At 45.7% G+C, this 21,232-nt stretch overlaps 1 protein-coding gene across 10 annotated transcripts in view; it reads left to right on the top strand.

Moving 5' to 3' along the window:
- The window catches only part of LOC104475670 (nesprin-3), a 63,301-nt gene that overhangs the window by 22,052 nt on the left and 20,017 nt on the right, over window positions 1-21,232 (top strand). For 6 of the 10 annotated variants that reach the window (XM_086748605.1, XM_086748607.1, XM_086748604.1 and 3 more), the window contains 10 exons: window positions 4,459-4,616; window positions 9,162-9,334; window positions 9,778-10,087; window positions 14,389-14,550; window positions 15,301-15,645; window positions 16,307-16,443; window positions 18,406-18,553; window positions 19,306-19,488; window positions 19,750-19,893; window positions 20,517-20,651. In XM_086748605.1, the coding sequence (XP_086604731.1) occupies window positions 4,473-4,616; window positions 9,162-9,334; window positions 9,778-10,087; window positions 14,389-14,550; window positions 15,301-15,645; window positions 16,307-16,443; window positions 18,406-18,553; window positions 19,306-19,488; window positions 19,750-19,893; window positions 20,517-20,651 (1,881 nt within the window). In that variant the 5' untranslated portion in view covers window positions 4,459-4,472. Of the gene's footprint in view, window positions 1-2,956; window positions 3,795-4,458; window positions 4,617-9,161; window positions 9,335-9,777; window positions 10,088-14,388; window positions 14,551-15,300; window positions 15,646-16,306; window positions 16,444-18,405; window positions 18,554-19,305; window positions 19,489-19,749; window positions 19,894-20,516; window positions 20,652-21,232 lie in introns of those variants that run through there. The other 4 variants (XR_015258650.1, XM_086748599.1, XM_086748606.1 and 1 more) reach the window with 2 other exon arrangements.

Below are 21,232 nucleotides of genomic sequence, written 5' to 3' on the forward strand. Positions count from 1 at the left end.
CTTGAATGTTTCCAGGGATGGAGTATCAACCACGTCTTTGGGTAACCTGTTCCAGTGTTCTACCACCCTCATTGTAAAAAAAATTTTTCCTAATATCTAGTCTGAATCTACCTGCCTCTGTTTTAAAACCATTAGCCCTCCTCCTATTGCAATAGGCCTTGCTGAAGAGTTTCTCCCCATCTTTCCTATAAGCCCCCTTTAAGTACTGGAAGGCCTCTATAAGGTCTCCTTAGAGCCATCTCTTCTCCAGGCTGCACAGCCCCAGCTATCTCAGCCTGTCCTCATCGGAGAGGTGCTCCAGCCCTCTGATCATCTTCGTGGCCCTCCTCTGGACTTGGTCCAACAGGTCCACATCCTTTTTATGTTGGGGGCTCCAGAGCTGGATGCAGTGTTCCAGGTGGGTTCTCAAACCTTGAGCCTTTTTTGTTATTTTATCTCTCCCTATTCCCTCGAAGGGTGGGGGGAGTGAGCACGAGACTGCATAGTTTGGTCCTGAGCAGGGCTACACTACGACATCAGGTAATTAATTTATCTGCTTCTTCAGCGAGAGAGCCCAAGACCAGAGCTGATACAAAGCTGGCTCTGGTGGGCACAGGTTTTCTAAGCAAAACCCAGCTTGCTGTTGCTTTGGATCTCATTCATTCATGTCGGGCTATGGGTATTGAGCCTGTGGCCTATGGGCAAGCTGGGGGGACAGCGAGCGTGCCCCCTCTGGCTTGCCAGCTGCCCCTTCTGCTTGGGGAGTTTGTGAACAGATGGTGGATCACAGCCCTCTGACTTCCCTCCTTGCTAAACGGTTTTGTGCCTGGATGAGAGAAGGGCAAAGGACTGATAGTGACTTGGGACAGGTGTGCGTTGCCACAGGAATTTGTCTTTTCCTCTTCTAAAAGTACAGATATCCCCTGTGTGGTAACCCAGCTGTGGGTGGCCCAGCACAGGCCCTGCTTGTGCTGCGGGTGTGCAGTGGGAGTGGTTGAGCGACAGGGCTGGAGCTGAGGCATCGTGCTGCCTGTGGCACTGAAACACATGTGCCTACCCAGACACTCCCAGCTGGTGTTTTGGGGGTCATGGAGGGTGATTCAAAGAAGGTAGGAAGGCCAGTGTGTGGCAGAGGTTCAGCTAAAGGATTCTGGACCTGATCTTGTATTTTTCTGTTCCTGAAACTCGCTTTTAATAACCTCTGGGTGTGCTGCAGGGGCTGTCCTGGGCCAGTTCTGCTCAGCACCCTGAAATACACTTCTTCCTTATCTCTACTAAATGACTGTGTTATTGTGTTTGGACAAATAAAATGTGATTTCGCTCAGCATCTCATCTGTGCCAGAATTTCTTAGGCATCATTATTACCCTCATTGAATAACATAAGTCTAGAGATGCTAAATGCTTTCTGCAGTATAGGTGCGCCTTCCCCAGTACGAATTAATACACGAATTCAAGTGGCATTGAAAGGAAAAGCTGTTTTGAACAGCTACGTGCATTTGAAGATGGCTGTGATAAAAACAGTTTTGCACAAATTGGTCCGAGAGTCTCACCTGTGATGAAGGGGAGGCTTTCCCTGGCACAGTGGGTCCCAGTGACTGAGGCTGTGGCCTGGGACAGGGGCTGTGGCACCATGCGCAGGTGGCCCTAATGGTCTGCTGCTGTTGCAGGTTGGTCTGTGAATGCTGCCTTTGCACAGCTGAACAGCTCGGGTCTGTTCCAGGAGCTGCTGTGTCTCCTTTGTATTTCTTGTACTGATTGGAGACCTGTACTTCATGTCCAGGCGTACTGCTCAATCTGAGTGAGGAGTGGCTGAGGAAACTGGGATTGTTTAGTCTGGAGAAGAGGAGGCTGAGGGGAGACCTCATAGCTCTCTACAACTGCCTGAAAGGAGGTTGTAGGGAGGTGAGTGTTGTTCTCTTCCCACAAATAACTTGTGATAGGACAAGAAGAAATGGCCTCAAGTTGCAGCAGGGGAGGTTTAGGTTGGATATTAGGAAACACTTCTTTAAGGAAAGAGTGGTCAGGCACTGGAACAGGCTGCCCAAGGAAGTGGTGGAGTCACCATCCCTGGAGGTGTTCACAGAACGTGTAGATGTTCAGTAGGCATGATGGTGTTAGGCTGATGGTTGGACTTGATGATCTTGGAGGTCTCTTCCAAGCTTAAGATTCTATGATTCTATTATTCTAAGTATGAGCGAGTTCTAGACTAGAAGACTCTCTGACACTGTAGCTGATTGCTCCAGGCAGAGTCTCTCTTCCCGGTGTGGAGGAAGGAGGGAGGACAGGACACAGTCGGTCTCACAAGACAGCCCAGATTCATGTCAGGTATTGCAGGCCACAAGGTTACAATGAAATCCGCCTGGGCACTGGGTCAGGGTCTGGGCTAAATTTAATCATCTGTATGGTGCTAGGTGTAGGAATTACTTGGTCAAAATCAGTCAACGATGTTACGCAGGCACTTGGAGTAATGAAGCTCTTCCCTTTCCTTGCAAACCAGTGATCTTAATATTGACATAACATTTTTGATGGCTTCCTGCGTTGGCTGCTTTCATGGAATGCCAGTGTGTGGGATGAGGGTCTGTGTATCTGTGGTTTTTGGACGGCAAATCCTTGTGCTCAGAGGGGAGCAGTATGAGGGCAGAGTGTGAGTGGGGTTCTCTTAGATATCCTGTCCTATTTTTTAATTTTGAGAGAGAGAGTAGCTCCCCCATGCCACACCACCCTCACTAAATCCACTGCATCCTTTTCTATTCTTTAATCTTTTCAAGGTGAGGTCACACTTTTTAAAACTGCCCTCCAGCTCTGAGAGTTACAGCTTCGAATTCTGTCCCGTCTGACATCTCCCACTTAGGGAGGAATTCCCTCTTCCACGCAAATGCAGCTCTGCAGCTCTGCTTCTCTGCGCATGGAGGTCTGACCCGTCCTCTGCTGCAGTAATCCCCACGGGTGGGGCAGTAGCTGCTCTGTAGGTGCAGTTCTCTCACTGTTCTGGGACCTGTTGAGCACAAACCCTGCTGAGGGCTGGGAAGCAACAATTTAGACTGTTTCAGTTGCCAGCTATCAGCATTGCAAACACTAACGTCTTGCTTCCTGTGGTCTCATGTGGAAGAAAATGCACTGGGAGCTATGGAGGAGGACATCTAATATTGCATGAATCCTTTTACCTCACGCAGGAACATCAGCAGGATGGTGGGAAGCTTTCTGGCAGTGGGCAGAAGCAGGATGGCTCTCCCCTGTGAAGACTAAGCTGCTGAGAGTTGAAGTGGTTACAAAACACTATTGGTCCGTCTTCACCGAGAGCCGTGCTCTGCCTTTCAAACCAAGCACTTTCATTCCACATGAATTGTCTCATGGAAGCTGTGGAACTGAATTCTGCCCAAGAAACTTGGGTTCAGTAATTAACCCTCAAACTCTGTGCTGCAAAAATATTTCAGCGATGAATAACAAAGAGGAAGAATATTTTCATTTACAAGAGACACAGACTGCTTGGCTGGCAGGAGCGGCAGGACGTGATCCAAAACCATTTAATGTCAATGGCTGTCTCTGCTCACTTCAGTGCAGCTGAGCTACATGGGGCTTTGTTACAATTCGTCCTTATTAGTCGAGTTGAGTTGGGCAGTGGCTAAGGGCGAGCGTAGGATGGCCCTCCTCTATTGTACAGGTGCAGAGAAGGCCATCTGGGCAGCAGAGAGCTTACGCTATAAACAGAGAAGACGCGAGAGCACGTCAACAGAGCAAGCAACCATCACAGTCATGCACTGATTGGGAAGAGGCAACAAGAGAGAGGGAGGGGCAAATGAAAAGCTCAGAGCCTGGTATGTAATAAGAGGTGGCAGAAGAACAAATCCCTAAGTGTTGATATTCCCGTGTGATATTCCCATGTGATGTCTTGTGAGTTGTTTGTCTTGGCAGTTGCTGGCTAATTCCCGTTGTGTCTGTATGTCCCAGACTCACTGCACGTGCAATCACAGAACTTCTCCATGGTCTCTGCAGAACAAGTTAAGTGAGGGCCTAAGCATCTGCTCCTGATCTCACCAGCTTTAAAGGGTTTATATACCTCCAAGTTAAACACGTGCTGAAGTGCTCTGGAAGGACATAGGGAGAGTTTTGTACTGCCTAGGTTCTGGGAAGAGACAGAATATGTTTGTGATTAGTGAAGCCAATGTGGAATACACCACAAACACCAGATAATCTCATTTGAAAGCTCTGAATTAAATCTGGTTACTGTCATGGAGCCTCCCACAATTCCCCACCTTCTTTCTCTTTCCTGCTCTATTGTCCCTTGAGAAAGCTGCAGCGTGAATGTGTTCTCTGAGCTTGACTGAATCGTGATACTGCTACATTTTTTGGTATTGCCATTAGGAAGGAAAACCACAACATCATTAGCTTTTCTTCCTTGCTCCTTTAGGTTGCCTGGAAGGCATTCCTGTTTAGGTCTTAACCAAAACCTAACTCCTTCCCTGCTTCTCACCCTTTCAGCTTCTGTGGATGCAATGACTCAGCAGCTACTGGATGAATTTGTCAGTAGCGTGGAGAATGCAGAAGCTTGGATGAAGGCCATCCAAGAGAGACTGGGGATCACTGACAACACCAAGGGACCTCGATCTGCCCTAGAAGCCAGACTGAGAGAGACTGAGGTAAGGGAAGAGTGATGTTTCAGTTCAGAGGTTGCTGTCACTGCTGCTGTGGTTACAGCAGTTATTGCTGTGAGCTCTGGAGTTTTCCATCAGGAAACCATCAGCTGCCCCTGCTTCCTGAATGTGGTCCTATGTGGATGGGTTTACATCAGTGTCATGGTTTTGTTAGTGAGGAGGGCCCTAAGGTGGCAGCTTCTGTAGGAAACTGCTAGAAGTCGCTCCCCTTTCTTCAGTGGACTCGGCCGGGCCTAGGGCGGACCTGCTGCTGGCCAAGGCCGAGCCGATTGGTAGCAGAATGTTCCATGATAACGCCTCTGCGATAACGTATTTAAGAATGGGAAAACAGAAAAAAAAAAGAGAGGAGAGAAGATGTGAAGGAGCTGAACGGGGGCAGAGGCGCAGAGGGGGAGGCACAGGCCTCATGGGCCTTGCAGGCCTCACCCTCTGGCCTCTCGCCAGGCAGCCGATTGGGCCCGACTCGGTCCGGCCCGGCTGCAAGAAGTGGAAAGGAGTTGAGAAGTGAATAAGATGTAAAAAAGAGATCCTGAGAGACATCCACCAGCCTGTTGTGAGGAACGGCTGCAGACGCCAAGGTCAGTTCAGAAGGAGGGGGAGGAGTAACGTGGCTCCTGGCCAAGATTCCCCTGCAGCCTGTGGTGACGACCATGGTGGAGCAGGTTGTCCCCCTGCAGCCCATGGAGGTCCACGGAGGAGCAGAGATCCACTTGGAGCCCGTGAAGGACCCCATAACGGGGGAGGTGGATGCCTGAAGGCAGCTGTGGCCCGTGGAGGGCCCGCTGGGTCAGCTGTTCTGGAGAGACTGCACCCGTGGAAGAGATGACCCACGCCGGAGCAGTTCCACAAAGGACTGTGGCCCGTGGGAGGGACCCCACAATGGAGCAGGGGAGGAATGTGAGGAGTTCTTCCCCCGACCATGAAGCAGCGGTGTGAAACAACGTATGATGAACTGACTGCAACCCCCATTCCCTCTTCCCCCCTGTGCCGCTCGGGGGAGGAAGGTAGTAGAGATAATGTTAAGCTTGGGAAGAGAAAGGGGTGGATGGAGGTTATCTTGTTCTCTGTCTCATTATCCTGCTGTTTGTAGTAATAAATGAATAGTTTTCCCCAAGTCGAGTCTGTTTTGCCCGTGACGGTAATTTTAAGGATTTCTCCCCGTCCTTATCTCAAACCTTGACCCGTTTTTCCTTATATTTTCTCTCCCTATTCTCTCGGAGTGTGGGGGGAGTGAGAGAGAGACTGCGTAGTCTGGTCCGATCGGGGCTGAACTACGACAATCAGTATTCCTTCTAGTTTTTCCATCTGCAAAATATGTACAGCCATTGTAGAAAAAGAGGATGGGAACTTGCTGCCACAGGCTTCCAGGCTTTTCAGATTGCTTTGGAAGACTAGCAGCAGGTTTGGCAGGTTAAAATGTTTACACTCTTCCGTGAGCATGCTCAAACCTGAAACAATTGAGTTGCTGCTTGAACTAACTGTGTAGTGGTTTGCAGAAGTCCAGCACATAGTAGGAGAGAAACAGATCCCATCAGTGTTTCGTCTTCTTCAGGACTCTGGCAGTGATAGGGAAAGATTGCAATGTCCTAGTAATGGGCTGTTCCAGAGTAATCTCCTTGACCTTTTCCATAAATCCTGATTATAAGAGGGTTTACAGCTCCCATTGCAGCAGAAATCCCATTGCAGATTGTGCCTGCTCTCTTCCTGTGATTTACTATTCATTAACTTCAGTTTCATTAGGTCATAGAATCATAGAATGGTTTGGGTTGGAAAGGACCTTTAAAGCTCATCTAGTCCCATCCTCCTGCAAGAAGCAGGGACAGCTCAAACCAGGTCAGGTTGCTCAGAGTTTTATCTAACCTGGCCTTGAAAGTTTCCAGGGATGGGGCGTCTCGCACCTCTTTGAGCAACCTGTTCCAGTGTTCCACCACTGGTTATCTTGTTCTTGTAATCTCAGAGAATGATACACTTCCGTTTGTCCCATCTCTACTATTCCTTATTAGAGGGAGTGGTGGTATTTCTATGATAAACATTGAAACTATTTTTATACTTGGATTAGCTTTAATTCCAACTTGTCTATTCTTTAAATTAAATGGCCAAATCTTTCCCATCAGTATTTACTCAAGTCTTTCTTCTTGTCTGCTTACTCATGTTTGGACTGCCTCTTCTGAAGATTATCAACGGAAAAAAACCAACATTGCAGGCTTACATGGAGAACGAGGTAGTTTCTAGGATGTTTAACATCTATGTTGGTGACGTGGACAGTGGGGTACAGTGTATGCTCAGCAAGTTTGCTGAGCTGTGTGGTGTGGTTGAGACACTGGAGAGATGGGATGCTATCCAGAGTGACCTTGACAGGCTGGAGAGGTGGGCCGTGCGAACCTCATGAAGTTCAGCCAGAAGAAGTGTAAGGTCCTACACGTGGGTCAGGGCAATCCCAAGCACAAGTGAAGGCTGGCCAGAGACTGGAACAAGAACAGCCCTGAGGAGAAGGACTTGGGGGTACTAGCGGATGAGAAGCTCAACATGAGCTGGCAATGTGCACTTGCAGCCCAGAAAGCCAACTGCACAGTGGGCTGCATTAAAAGAAGCACGACCAGCAGGTCGAGGGAGGTGATTCTTCCCCTCTCCTCTGCTCTTGTGAGACCCCACCTGGAGAATTTCGTCCCGCTCTGGAGCCCCCAACATAAGGACATGGACCTGTTGGAGAATGTCCAGAGGAGGGCCTCGAAGATGATTAGAGGGCTGGAGCACCTCTCCTATGAGGACAGGCTGAGAGAGTTGGGGTTGTTCAGCCTGGAGAAGAGAAGAGAAGGCTCTGAGTAGACCTGATAGCAGCCTTCCAGTGCCTAAAGGGGGCCTACAAGAAAGCTGGAGAGGGACTTTTGACAAGGACATGTAGTGATAGGACAAGGGTGAATGGTTTTAAACTGGAAGAGGGTAGGTTTCGACTAGATATAAGGAAGAAATTGTTCACTATGAGGGTGGTGAGGCACTGGAAGATGTTGCCCAAAGAGGTGGTGGCAGCCCCATCCCTGCAAGTATTCAAGGCCCGGTTGGATGGGGCTTTGAGTGACCTGGTCTAGTGGAAAGTGTCCCTGCCCATGGCAGGGGGCTCGAACTAGATGATCTTTAAGGTTCCTTCCAACCCAAACCATTGTATGATTTGATGGTACAATGATGTCTTCAGCCTTTTTCCTTAACTGTGGCTAACTGGAGGCTGGATCTTGCCTCCAGTATAATATAGAGACTGTTCATGGAATGATGGATGATGGCTAGACTTGCATGTCAGTTATGAAAATCTGAAGTATTTCCTCTTGGTCTATAGATCTCTTTCTGCCCTTAAATTATTTTCACCCTTTCCTTTTGTCTGGGAGACTGTGATATGTACAGTCTGCAAAAACATGCAAGAAACACAGGAAGTGGTGTAGGGAGAGTGGTAGTTTGGCGAGGGGGTTCACTCACGGCAGAGATAACAAAATGTTAGATTTAGAGGTTTGTGGTGATTTAGTATGACCTGAAGAGAAGACTGTTGACTTCTGTAGACTTTTCAGGAGGTCTAGAACATGCACAAAAGCATGTTAGAAGGTTTTTTAAATTCAGATTTTAGAAATTAATCATTCTAAAGAATAAAAAGTGTCTGTTCTCCCTTCCTGTGTGTACCTTATCCGCCTCCTGCTTGCTCCTCCTGCCTCCTTTCTGGGCCCGGCTTCCCTGTCTGGCTCACATCTTTGGACAGTTCATCCAAACACCTGTTTGTACATCCCAGGCAGATGTGCCATGGACATGCCAAAAGAACAGTCTTTTGCCAGAATGTGAGACGGGAAATCCAAAGGCCTGTGGTTTGGTCTCACCTTTGCAATAACTGATGTGATTTTTCTTAACAAATCCCATGGGGCTAATCTTTCCAAAAGTAGTTGCTGATTTTGAACCTTTCGGTGTTTTCATTTTAGAAGCCTCTTCCCTCAAACTTGAGAGCCTTCCAGGTTGTGCAAGATACACGTTTTCAGCAACACATAGCTTAGCAATTGAGGGTCAAAGCAACAGTTGGTAGCATGCAGAAAATTCCAGTAGTTCATTTCTCTTGGTTTATGTTGTGAGCCAACTTTCATTTGCAATAGGAAGTCTTTTTAATAGGCTTCATGATTTCTGGTAGTAGAGCTTAATATGGAGACGTTGCAGTGTACCCTGTGGAGATTGCCTCTCCACTCTGGCAGGTGGGGGAAAGCAACTGGCATGTGGCAACACAGAGCTTTAACTTTATAACAGCAATGGAAACACAACTGCAGATACTGGATAGAAGATGATCTGGTTTTTGTAGCTAACTTAAAATGTTTTCAAGTGCTATGTGGTTTGCAATTCAGTCCTTTAGGGTGTTTAAGAATAAACAAATCTGAAGAGAAGGTCATATTTTCTGTTCAGGAGAAGCTTTGCAGCAGGGACTTCATAATTCCTGGCTAAAAACAAAGCTTAAATGGCAACAATTACACTTGCTTTCTTTTCATGCTTTCTGTCTTTGTTTTCTCATAGCAAATACGTGCGCTGGAACCAGAAGGCAGCTTGAAACTCGACTTGATTCTGATGAAGGCAGATGCTGCTCTTCGCAGCATCAGTGAGGAGAAGAAACACGAGGTGCTATCTAAACTCAAAGACATTAAAGCCTTGTGGGAAGAGACAGCCATGTACATGACTCACTGCCACAGGTAAGACAAACGTACTCTTGGCACAAGACTGCTCTTTGGTGTGTTGAGGCAGTTGCCTCACACAGTGCTTTCATAAAGTGCTGCCTGCCTTTCCCTGCTGTCTGCACTGCAGATGGCGATCACTGCTAATCCCAGTCCCAGAGCGTGTGGGGGACTGTGTGGGGAGAGAGGGTCGGTGGGACCTCAGTGCTGTCTGCCTCCTTCACAGCCAGCCCACCTCATGGTCTTGGATGATCAGTGTGGCCAGGCACAGGGACCTTGTACAGGAGATTTCCTCCCCAGAGCAGGGAGGACTTGGGAAGTGAAGCTGGACCCTCTGAAGTCAGAGCAGCCTGAAATTGCTGGGAACCTTGTCCTTTGCTTTGAAGGCCTTTTGAGCTTGCCAGTCTCCACTGCTCCCATCATACTTTCATCTAACTCATCCTTCTTGCTCTCCCCAACAGCCGCATCGAGTGGGTCTGGCTGCACTGGAGTGAGTACCTCCAAGCCCAAGATGAGTTTTATGCATGGATTCACAACGTGAGGGTGACCTTGGAACCTGACATTGAATTGCAGCTTGGCTTAAAAGAGAAGCAGTGGCAGCTGAGCCATGCTCAGATTCTGCTGAACGATGTCTTACATCACTCAGTCCTGCTGGAAAGGCTGCTAGAGGAAGCTGCTTCCTTGTTCAGCAGGGTAGGTGACCCCAGCGTTGATGAGGACGTTCAGAAGAAGATGAAGCTGGAATACGAAGGAATCAAGCAAGAAGCCCAGGTACGCCTGTAAAGAGTGGGAGGTGTTCAGATCTCATCAATATATCGTAGTGTTTGCTATCTGCTTCTTGACTGATAGAGCTTGCCTAGTAGGACTGCAGAAAGAAACAGAGCTGAGGACCCCTGTTCTTTCAGTCAGTGGCCTGTTTGCAACAGGCATCATGTCCCAAGATAAGCTGTTAATTGGGATGCTCTTACACTGCGCTTTATAGGATGCTGTGGTAAAGTAACTGCAAGGTGCTTGCTGTGACCTGGTGAATACTGGTTGAGGTCATCTCTGCATAAAGTTTGACTTGTTCCCTGTCTTTAGCACGTTAGTGATCCTTGTATAAGCAGATGCAAGGTACCATTAGCGGAGCCAGGGAATATTACATGCATGCCCCTTAGTTGGAGGAAGTAGCATTAGTCCAGATCCAGAGCTGCACTCCCTGCCTGCTGAGCTGGAACACACAGAGATGGGAGTCACCTGTGGCCCAACTAGCTGTTCCAGTATCTGAAAGATTTTCACCGCACACAGATACTAATTCTTGCCTGATGCTAGTCTTCCAGCTTGAACAATTGTTAGATAGGCTAGTGTAAGATAGCCTGGTTCATCTTTCAGTGCTGGTGATTTCCTTTACCCTATTCCTGGGTAAAGATTTCAGATAAGGCTCGTACTTTCCACTTCTGAAACTCAGGTAAAGGCAGAATTGGACCATGTGGCATGGCTGACGGACAGGTGTCTGCAGGTGAACAGAAGAATGCAGTTTGTTACTGGCCTATGTCAATAGAAATACTCGAAGGAATGTTTAAAATACATACCGACACATCTATCCCAAGCATATAGAGATTAAAATCTAGCCTTTGTCTCACAGTGGCTTCCAGGATTTCCATAGACTGGAATTGCCTGGTGCAGATACAAATACTTTTCATTATACTGCCTCTGCTGTCTGCCTCTGTCATAATGTTGCCTTCTCTTTGTTCCCACATCGACACCCCAGCCCAGAACCTGAGCCTGACAGTGATGATATATGCTCTCCCTCCCTAGGTGCTGTTGTACAAAGTTAACTTCAGATCACAGTGGAAGAACAACAACATTGGGATGCTCATGCCATTGCTCTGCTTGCTCTACAGATACTTTTTCTGTTAAAAAAAACCAACAAAACCCCACCTCAAACCCCAAAAGAACAAAAAAAAACCCTGAGCTGGCACCTATTGTGAGCATGATATTCAGATACTTTTTAGCCATAAAGATAAAACTGCTGCTAATAAGTCTTTCCAAAAAAAAACAGAGGATAGTTGGAATTCTGTAACTGTAGCTGCAGCAGAGAGGCTGTACGGCCATCAAGAGACTTGTGTCTCAGTGTTGCACTATTTATTTCCAAAGGGAAATCTCTTCATTACAAGGCAACTGGATTTACAAATAAGAAGGTTCCCGGGAATTCACGTGTTGTCTAGAGATTGCCATTTAAAATTCTCATTCACTCCCTTCTAACCAAGATTTGTCTAGGTTTTGATGCAGGAGACAGTCATTCGCTATTTTAATCAGGCAGTTCTTTCAAACAAGTCATTTCAATCCTCAAAGACTGAATGTGACCTCACTGAGACGGGTTTTACATAGTGTAATTTCTCTAACTGACGTGGATACCTGCCGGGGTAGATGAGATCAGGAAGTGGCTCATAGTACTTAGATAAAATATGTCTTTATGTCTCCAGCCAACTGAGACGCTAGAAAAAGCTTTTCTTTGGCATTGGTTACAAACACCACGTTTCATAGAAGGATGGAGTGAGAGAATCCAGCTAAGAAATCCCTCTTTCAGGAGGTGTGGAACAAAGAAGGGAGTTGGGAAGCCTTGGATTTTGCGACTGAAGTAAATGCAGGGTTCATTAGCTAATGCCAAGGTTACAGGCACCCTGGGAATCGTGTTGGAAAGTGTAACGCCAGTTGGAGAAACCCTGCCACCTCTTCCAACGGGAGGGAGGAGTGAATGAATGAGACACAGGAGTTGTAAGGGGATTGCGCTGGCCCCTCGCATGATGAGAGGCCAGGCTAAGTGGGACTTGCAGATGTCAGCTGAATGCCTGAGCTGCCTGCCAGAGGAGGCTCACTGTGTTTGCAGATTACACTTGTATTTGAAGAGCGTTTTCAGATACCGTGCAGTTGTCCAGCTCCATAAGAAGACAAGCTCTTGGATAGTGTTTCTTAAATAGTTTGCCTGTGACATTGCTTCTCTTGTATGAGCAAGTGGTGGGTTGTTTTTTTCTCTTTCTTTGTGCCAACATGTGTCCTAATCATTCCCAAATTTTAAAAGCACATAATTTTCTTTTAATTACATTGACAGGGATATTTTCAGATGTGGCAGCCATTTCCTGTGTGCTTTCCCTTGCCTAGTAAAATAACAATATGCAAAGGTAGATGATTCTGGGTTTTAGCATAAATGATCACTGGAGATGGTAAAAAAGTTATGATATACAGTATGTTGATATTTAGTCAAATACATCAAATATGTCTGAGCACATCAAGTTAATTTCAGTCCATGTTGCCTCTGTTAACTGAAATCCAGATATTATAATGGCAACCCTCACATACCCTATAGCTAAGACTAAAAGCACCAGGAAGGGCTACGGGAGCTATCTGTACTGGAGATATCACGGCAGGATCTCAAGCAGAAACGTCCTTTATGTGCTCTAGATTGCCTTCCAGAGTAGGCTCGTTTGCCTTTGCTGACTGTAAGGGGAGCTCAGGGGAGAGAGTTTCCTCCGTCCACCTTCCTTGTGTACCCAGGACTGGGCATACCCTGCCCAGACACATCTCTTCCTCTGCAGTCCGGGGCAAACCCATTCTTTTCCTGTTGGTGCTCTCGCTCTTTCCAGTGCCATGTCCTTGCATAACGTCTCCTCACATTAACCAAGTGCACGTGGAGATGGAGCTTAACACTGTCCTGCTCCCCGAACAGCTAACCTAACAGAAGCAAGCAATACCGTGTTTTCCATCTTTAGAAAGTTTCCCTGCCTAACCTCTTGGGGGGAGTGGGGCCTCAGCCAGCTCTTTGTAAGCCTTTTGTTTGACAGCGAGCATAGACTATCCAGGTCCGTGGCATCTATTCCTTGACCTCATAGACTAGCCGGAGTATCCAAACTCTGCACTCCTTTGTTTTGGTTGAATAGCCTGGCCAGGGTTGGGTCATTTTGACTTCCTTTGTAACTCTCTCTCTATTACCGTAAGACTTGGGGGTTTAATAATAGCTCCGCTTTGTTGTTCTGACTTGCTCCCTTTGGAGCTTCTGTCAGTACAACGTACTTAGCCCAGTTCCCTACAATCAATAAGCTCAGGCTGACTTGTTTCACGTCGATATTTGGCCCATTTACACCGCTATAAGATTGTGTTCAAGTCCCTAACTTGAGGTCAAGGTGAGAATTGTTTAACCTGTATGCATCTCTGAAGATTTGAGAATTGAGGCAAGGGGATGTAGCAAACAAGTAAGGTGTTCTGGTGGATACTTCTTGGCCACCGAAATCTGCAGTTGTAATTCTGCTTTTTGGTCTCATCGAAACGCATTTTTGCACAAGTGATGCTATTAAACCTCCCACCCTAATAAGTGGGCAGCATTTCATTCTCCATGGGAAGCAGTTGTCCCTTAGCTGTCACTTTTTTGTCCCAAAGCAAGTCAACTAACTTGAGGGGAGTCACTCCTGATTTGCACCAGTTGGAGATTGCAGCGGCAGTGTGGAAAACACACACTGCTGTGGTGCCACCTGTAGAGTAGTGGCTTTGTACCACACCGTGAGCATAACCTGTCCCAAAGGGGAAGGGCAAAGTCCCAGAGGGATCACCACTCCAAATCACATGGGAGATCCCCTGGTGACTGATGCTCATTCCAGGCTTCTGCTGGCCTGGCTGGAGAAAGGCTGACAGGACAGTGATGGCCCACTGCCACCTCAGGCGGGCTGATGGGTGTGGGGACGGGCCCAGAGCCTCACAGAGACAAGGGAAACGCCAAGGGGATTTTGAAACTCTGCCCGTCATCGCAGCTATCGCCCTTCTCTCTGTGGAGGGCATCTGGGATAGAGCTCTGCTCAGAGACACAAGATGTGTCCCATATGACACAAAATGAAACATGGAGAGCCTGCAGCAGGAGCCAGATGGGGACGAGATGTACTTTTGTGTCCTGTTTCTTCAGGTGAACTGTGAATTGCCATGGAGGGCAACTGCTACTGGGGCTCCTGGAAAGGGATTCTTGTTTATAACTGCTGAGTTGCAGTGTAAAGGAAAAAGAGCCAGATAAGCACTGTCCTCACAGCTTCTAATGTCTTTTGTTACAGAGCAGAGTGAAACTGCTTGAAAAGATAACCAAGGAACATGAGCGGTACAGCGCTAACGTCAACCAGTTTCAATCATGGCTGAATGGTGTGACAGAAAGATTAAACTGCTGCACTGGACAAGCAACCAAGTCTTCAGCAGAGGACAAGTTAAAGGCCCTGAAGGTCCTTAAACGATATCATTCTGACAAGAAGCCAGGATTGTGTCTTCTCCATGCCTGTATATGTTTCTCAAACCACACAAGGGTGTACTAGAGGAAATAATTACACAAAGAAACTAAGGTGGTGATTGTAACGTGGGGTAGGGGAGAAGAGTTGTATCAGGTCTTAAACCTGTTAGCACATATCGTTCTCCCATCTGTAGCATGAGTCACAGGCTGGTCTGCTTTGTTTTTCTTAAAGCCTGATCTCTTACAGTTATGTGCTTCTTTGAGAATCTCGCCCTTTACAATTGTTTAAATGAATGATATTGGGTAAAAATGATCCAAAGAGGGGCTGAAGGCTCACAGGTTTTGAGAGTTTAGAGCTCGTGATAAAAATACCAATTTTGAGAACAGTATCCACTATTTTGGTGCCACTGCTTAAACTGTTCAGCTTTAAATCTCTCAGAGATTCGATTATTAGTATTTCTTACTGCCTGCAGCTCCTGTTTTCTTTGTCAGGGACCCTAGGTGACACACATTTTTGAAAATCAAGCCAATATTTTAAGAATTCTGGCAGTTAGTATTAGTCAGAAGGGAGTCAAATGACCAACCCTGGCTTCTGGTCATTTGAAAAAAAGACATGCTTTGAAATAAGAAGGGAAGAAGAAAATAATATACAACGTGGAGAGGTGGTCTTGTTCTCCTTCTGCTTTCACCTTTTTCCCCAGCTTCCCTTTCCTGCAGCTAACCTTGATTTAACTTCTTTCTGCAGGAAATTGCCAAAGACATTAGGAGTGGTGGAAAGAAGTGGAAGCACCTTGAAAATCAGTGTGCAGAGGTGATTGAGAATACCTCCCCACTTGGAGCTGAGAGAATGAAAAATGAAATTGAAGAGCTAAGAAAAGCCTTGGAGAAGTTGAAACTACTGACTAGTGAGGAGGAGGAGAGATCACTCAAGATCCAGCAGTCAGAAAGTGCCTACAAGTCCCAAGCCAGGCAATTAGAAGCAGATGTTCAGGAACTGAGAAAAGATCTACAGAGACTAGAAAATGAGCTGGACCCTTGGGAAGGGGAAAAGACTGAAGATGAGTTTGTAACTCTGTGGAGAAAATGCAATGTGAGTTGTTACCCTTTGTATGCCTAAAACCAGCAGTCATAGATTGTTGGAGTGTGTGTCTTGAGTTCAAAGGGTCCATATGCAAAGATAAGAACCTTTAACACTCATTTCCTCTTGAGGGTTGGTTTTGCCTTTATTCTCTCTTATCAAAATAACTTTCATTGCTGTTTGTTTGTCTAGAATTCAGCAGGACTAGCTGGGAAAAGTATATGCAAAAAGGACCCACAAAATACAGACTGGTTCAATCCAGCTACATTTGCATATTTTTTGTTGGTTTTGTTTCCCTAGAATTAACATTCTGTATATATGGGCGTTTGAAAAAGATCTTTTCATGCAAACAGATACGGTTAAGACTGCTCCAGAAATGCATCTCATGTTATATACTGCAGTGGGTGAACCGAAACTGCACCTGTTTGTGGTTCTCTCTGTTCAAAGAGACGAGATGCAGAGGCTAGGCAGCGTGAGGAAAGGAGAGAGCGCCTGCAGGAACAAAACTGTTCCTGCCAATGTTTTCTGCCTTAGTGAAGTCCATATTCAGTACAACAGGAAAAAAGGCAGGAGAAAGGGGACTTGTGAATACCTTGAGAGACAGCCTTATCTCTTCATTTCGTGTGCCAGACACTAAGTGAGGTGTCATCTGTTCATTATTTTTATGATTAAGGCAACAAGAGCAGCTCTGGCTGCAGAAGAGCCCAAGGTTGAGCGGCTGAAGGCGCAGCTTAAGGAACTGCTACGGTTTTCGCAGGATGTGCATCCACACGCTGAGAGTGTTGTCTCTGCAATACAGCAGTACCAAAGGTAGGGGGAAGTCTCATTCTGCCAGGGCGGTGGGGGAGTCCTCTGTCAGACATGGAAGAGATCGACAAAGGCCTAAGAAAAAAGTGATAGCCATCCGATTGTAGGTGACAGGTAGAAAAGAAAGGCTTTTGGTCATTACATCTGCCTCCACGTTTCACTAAACCTGCAATTTTAGCCATTTGCTAGGAGCTGTAGGCTGCTGGCCATTTTCAAGCAATGGCCTTGCATCATTAATGTTGTTTATGGTTTGAAGAAAATTAGATTGTTGGCAGCTAATTTGATCTTCTTAGCATTTTATAATAATAATTTATGCATTTTGCTTTTCATTTGCTGCCTTTCATGACAGCAACTAGAAAATCAGCACAGGAGCTGTAGTAGTAAACGGTTCAGCAGAATTATGGCCCTCCCTTGTTGAGTTTGTTGTGGTGACTCATCGGCCTTAGCAATTATTTGGCAGAGTTTATTCCCCTTCTCCTGGCAGCATATATGCATGATTCCTGTTTTCAAGTTGCCTTGAGTTGGAAACTCTGAAAGTTTAGCCTCTGCCCAGACTTCCGTGTTTCCGTTTCCAGGCTGCTTGGAATCCGGAAGTAAAGAAGCTGCAGCAAATTTTGCAAATTAGAAGAAGGGATCTTTTTTTAAGGAAAAAGAAAGGTCAGTTTTTTTACTGTATCCAAGCTTATTTTCCTCTGTCCAGTGCACAGCGTGCTGTCCTCCTGGAAGGATTATAGGTCGTTATGGGAAAGGATTTCAGTTTAAAAATTAACAAGTAAATGATGTCGAAAGAGAAGCAGAGAAGGCAGGGGACTTGCCTCTGAGTGGAAAACGGCAGCTGCTCTTTTGCCAGCTTCTCTCCAAAGCTGCTTTGTGAAGTCTGGCAGCTTCACGCTGAGCCGGGCAGGGACAGCAGAGCAAATGGCAAAGGACGTGTAATGTCAGAACTTTCTATTTGTGGAGCTTTTGGCCTCTGCAAGCTTGCCTTTGTTTAGCTCCGTAACGTCCCAGGGACACAGGTAAGACTACTGTTTCTGTTCTTATAGAAAGGCAGTATTAATCCTGGTTGGCATTGCTCCTGCCTGCCTGTCTTGTGAACTGGCAGGATACTGTTCCCATATGAACATATCGTTTGGGCCGCATTCTGCCCTAGCAAACAGGATTCTGCAAAGTGGGAGGTTAGGAAAGCTGAGAAAAACAGGAGGCAGCTGCGTGGGGTGTGTCACTGCTAGGCCTTGCTACTCAGCTGTGTTTTGGATAAGCCTCTATGAGAGAAGCCTGGATATTTAATGCATGTGTGCTGGTTTTATTTTTTTTTGTAATATATACACATGCACACATATATAGCTGTGCATGTATGTGTATACCTATATAAAAAAATACAACGTTTTTATCAGAATCACCAATATATATTAATATAAATACACGTGGTTCTGCAAAATTTTAAAAATTGTATGTGAAAAGAATATGTGTTTTCCTCTTTTTCTAGGTAACATAGGGTGATCAAAGATTTCTTGCTGTAATTTTCTAAAGGATCAAAGACTCGGTAATATGTAGAACAATACAGGCAACTACAGTTAAATTCTAGACACTCTTGGCTTGTTCCTCCCATCTGTCAGTGAGGCTGCTCCCATAATATGATTTGTTAAATCATGCTGGTGATAACAGCCGATGAAGATCACATAAAAGGGAAGATTGCTGGCTTTGCTGGAAGGCAAAGTAATTCCTGATCACAGTGGCACAAGAGACAAATGTGTCTTAGGGTGTCTAAATAAAGTTTTCTCAGATGTCTCTGACAGAGCAGCTGTCAGTACACAACACCAGGCTCAGAGAGTAAAAAAGACCGAGGCTTTTGTGTTGGATACAGTTTACACACGAGTATTGTGTTAACTCATGCCTTGATGAATGGGATGTTTGGACTTGGATTTCTCTGTAATCCTTCTCTCAGCTGTCACTTTATCCTTGCAGTGTTAGAGGCAAGACGTCTAAAATGAGCACTGATACAGAAACCCAACTGAGAAGACTCTTCCATAATCCCCTGCAAGATTTTGAACAGTGGAAGCTGTCGGTCCAGATGCTTCTGGAGACTCCGGAGCCAGCACTGGCTCGCATTGAGGTAGCAAACTTGTTACTGAGTTCAGAAACTGCTATTTGGTTTGTGTTTGCCCAAGCTATGCCAGCAGTTGCCTGTGTGCAGCAGCTGGAACGGCTTTCCCTGTGTGGCAGGAAAACCCACAGTATAGAGGTCAGTGCTTAGCTCTAGCCGTAGCAGAACGTCTTACTTCCTGCCCTCCATTTGGCTACCTGGAGTTGTCGACTGAATAGGCCGAATTAAAGTGCTAGCTGTCTTTAACAATGATGATAATATTGTTTAGCATTAGCCCAGAGCTCCCTGGACAAGAAGTCCGTGGGCTCTGTTAAGAAATGTGCAGTAATATAGCTGTGGGATTATAATGCATGATTTCTGCATGTGCCCACAAGGTGTTTGTTGCTTTGCCATCCCTGTCATCTCTGGAATAAATGTGTCTGTGAACAGGGATGGAGTTGAACCTCAGGATGAGCATTCAAGCTGTCCTTTCGGTTGGTTGTTTAGGCCTCTCCTCTGCACAGACAACTCTTTCCATAGTACAGCTTTCCTCTATTTCTGTTCACAAAATGGATGCAGCCCTGGTGCTTCTAACTTTATCAGGAAGACTTTTCCTTGGCACTGGCACTGTCCAGGTACCTTCTGCTATTCCTTGTCAGCCCAGCATGCTCTTTTTACCTGACTTTGTCATACTGCTTTGGTTGTGTGACTTTGTGAGAATAATATGGTTATATGATTTTTATTTTTTGTATGGTTTCACTGGAAGAGTTTTTCTCCCTTAGACTGCTCTAGCTGAAAGCTCCCAGTTCAAAGAGAAGTTGATGACATTACAGCTGAAGAAAGATCTGCTAAGCAATGTCCTTGGTGAGGAAAAAGCAGAGTCTTTCCTGCAAGAAGTAGCTGAAGCTTCAAAGGAGCGAGAAATTCTACACAAAAGTCTGCTGCATAGCAAGAGCAAACTCCAGGTGAGCTTCAAAGCCTATATACAGTCTTTGCCTGTGACAGAGGCGATGATCAATCTTTCACTCAGCCAGTTTTATAGGTACAAATTTAGTACTAACTAGCTGTGCCCAATCCTTTTTTCTAGGTTGATCAAATATTCCAATGTGTGATTGTTGCGTAGTGTAGCTTGGTGTTTGTTCTGAGTATGAAATGGACGTTGACACAAGATAATGCCAAGGGATATATATTGAATGCTGGATCTGTTTTCTTCTTTCTCCATCTAGAATTTGTTATCTCAGCATAAGGACTTTGATGCTGGTTTCGCACCTTTGCAGAAGAAATTATCTGCCATCAAAGCCAAATTAGATCTAGAGAAGGAACCGCGGCCTGACCTCTTGGGTAAAAAGACGCAACTCCAGAGGCTCCAGGTACGTTACAGTGGTGGTTGACTGTGATATCCGCAGTTAATTGTGGTCCTGATTTACTCCTTGGGCTAATTCAGCTGGCCAAGATAAGACAAAAATAATCAATTGGAAAAGGTTATAATTTTCCACTTGGTTGCTGTTTTGAACTGGTTCAGCAATGGGTCCAACATGCAATAGAGCCTGCTCAAGGCAAGCAGTGGGACTGCATAGCTGGGAGAGGGGAGAGAAGAACAAGAGGGGAAGAGAGAGGAGATGTGACTCTTCCTTTTTGCCATGGTAAGCTACGGTGATTCAGCTATGTGGTGCCACTTCACCCTGGGTGACCACAGGGGTGTTATCACCATAGTTCTTTGCAGTACTTAGCTAATTGTACCATGTCTCTTCTGGCAGCTTTTCTGCTACTGGCCTGCTTTGTTATCAACTGGTGACATGCAAGAACATCCAACCATTTCTCTCAGAAACATTTACTTCTAGACATCCAAAAAAAGTAATTTTCTTAATGACAGCGATTGTTCTTTTTATTTTCCCCCACGCTGTCAAATGAAGGTACTTTTAGTGTATGTTTTGTGGAGGTCCATGCCACATCTAGCACATTACCCATATGGAATCTGTCTTTTCCTCTGCAGATGATTCAAGATGACTTGGCCGAGCTTGCGATTCAAATGGAGGAGGTAGAGAAGCTTGTTCAGTCAAATAGCACACACAGGCGTGAAATGAACCAACTTTCATCTGACTCTCAGGCCCTGAAGAGATCATTGGAGGTAACACGAAGAAGAGTTTTCACTTGCCTGAGGAGTTGTCAGTTGCCACTATTTAAAGTATTTAAAAAAAACCAGTTTGAGCATATGATGTTATATGCTTTGAGTGACAGATATTTTCATTTCAGGGGAAGAAGACACTGAATGACTTTGATAACTCTTCCAGGATTCTCTGATTATCTGTCATGTGATTTCCCTTTGGGATAGGATGCAATCCACATAGATTTTTTATCTGTCTAAATTATTTCTGGAGTGGGCCTGAGATTTCTGACCAAAAGACCTGATAGTTATGTTATCGTGGAGGTACTTGGACTTCTTCACAGATTCCTGGATTGTGTTTTTGTATCAAACTGATTTTTTTTATAGTTTTGTTACCTAAAAATGAATGAGAGAAAAGTGTTGCAGTTGCATAAAGATTTGACCTGTGGCATTTTGTAGCTTCTAAACATAGCTATAAAAGAACCCTCCAAAACACTCTCACAAGAAAGGCTTATAAAATTACCTTAGTTATGCAGGTCACTATCAAAATATGTATGATAAAGTGTTACCCTAATATGCACTGTGGAATTCTACTTTCAATCTCA

Source organism: Chlamydotis macqueenii, chromosome 5 (genome assembly GCF_036417535.1).
Source record: "Chlamydotis macqueenii isolate bChlMac1 chromosome 5, bChlMac1.mat, whole genome shotgun sequence".
Classification (NCBI taxonomy): domain Eukaryota; kingdom Metazoa; phylum Chordata; class Aves; order Otidiformes; family Otididae; genus Chlamydotis; species Chlamydotis macqueenii.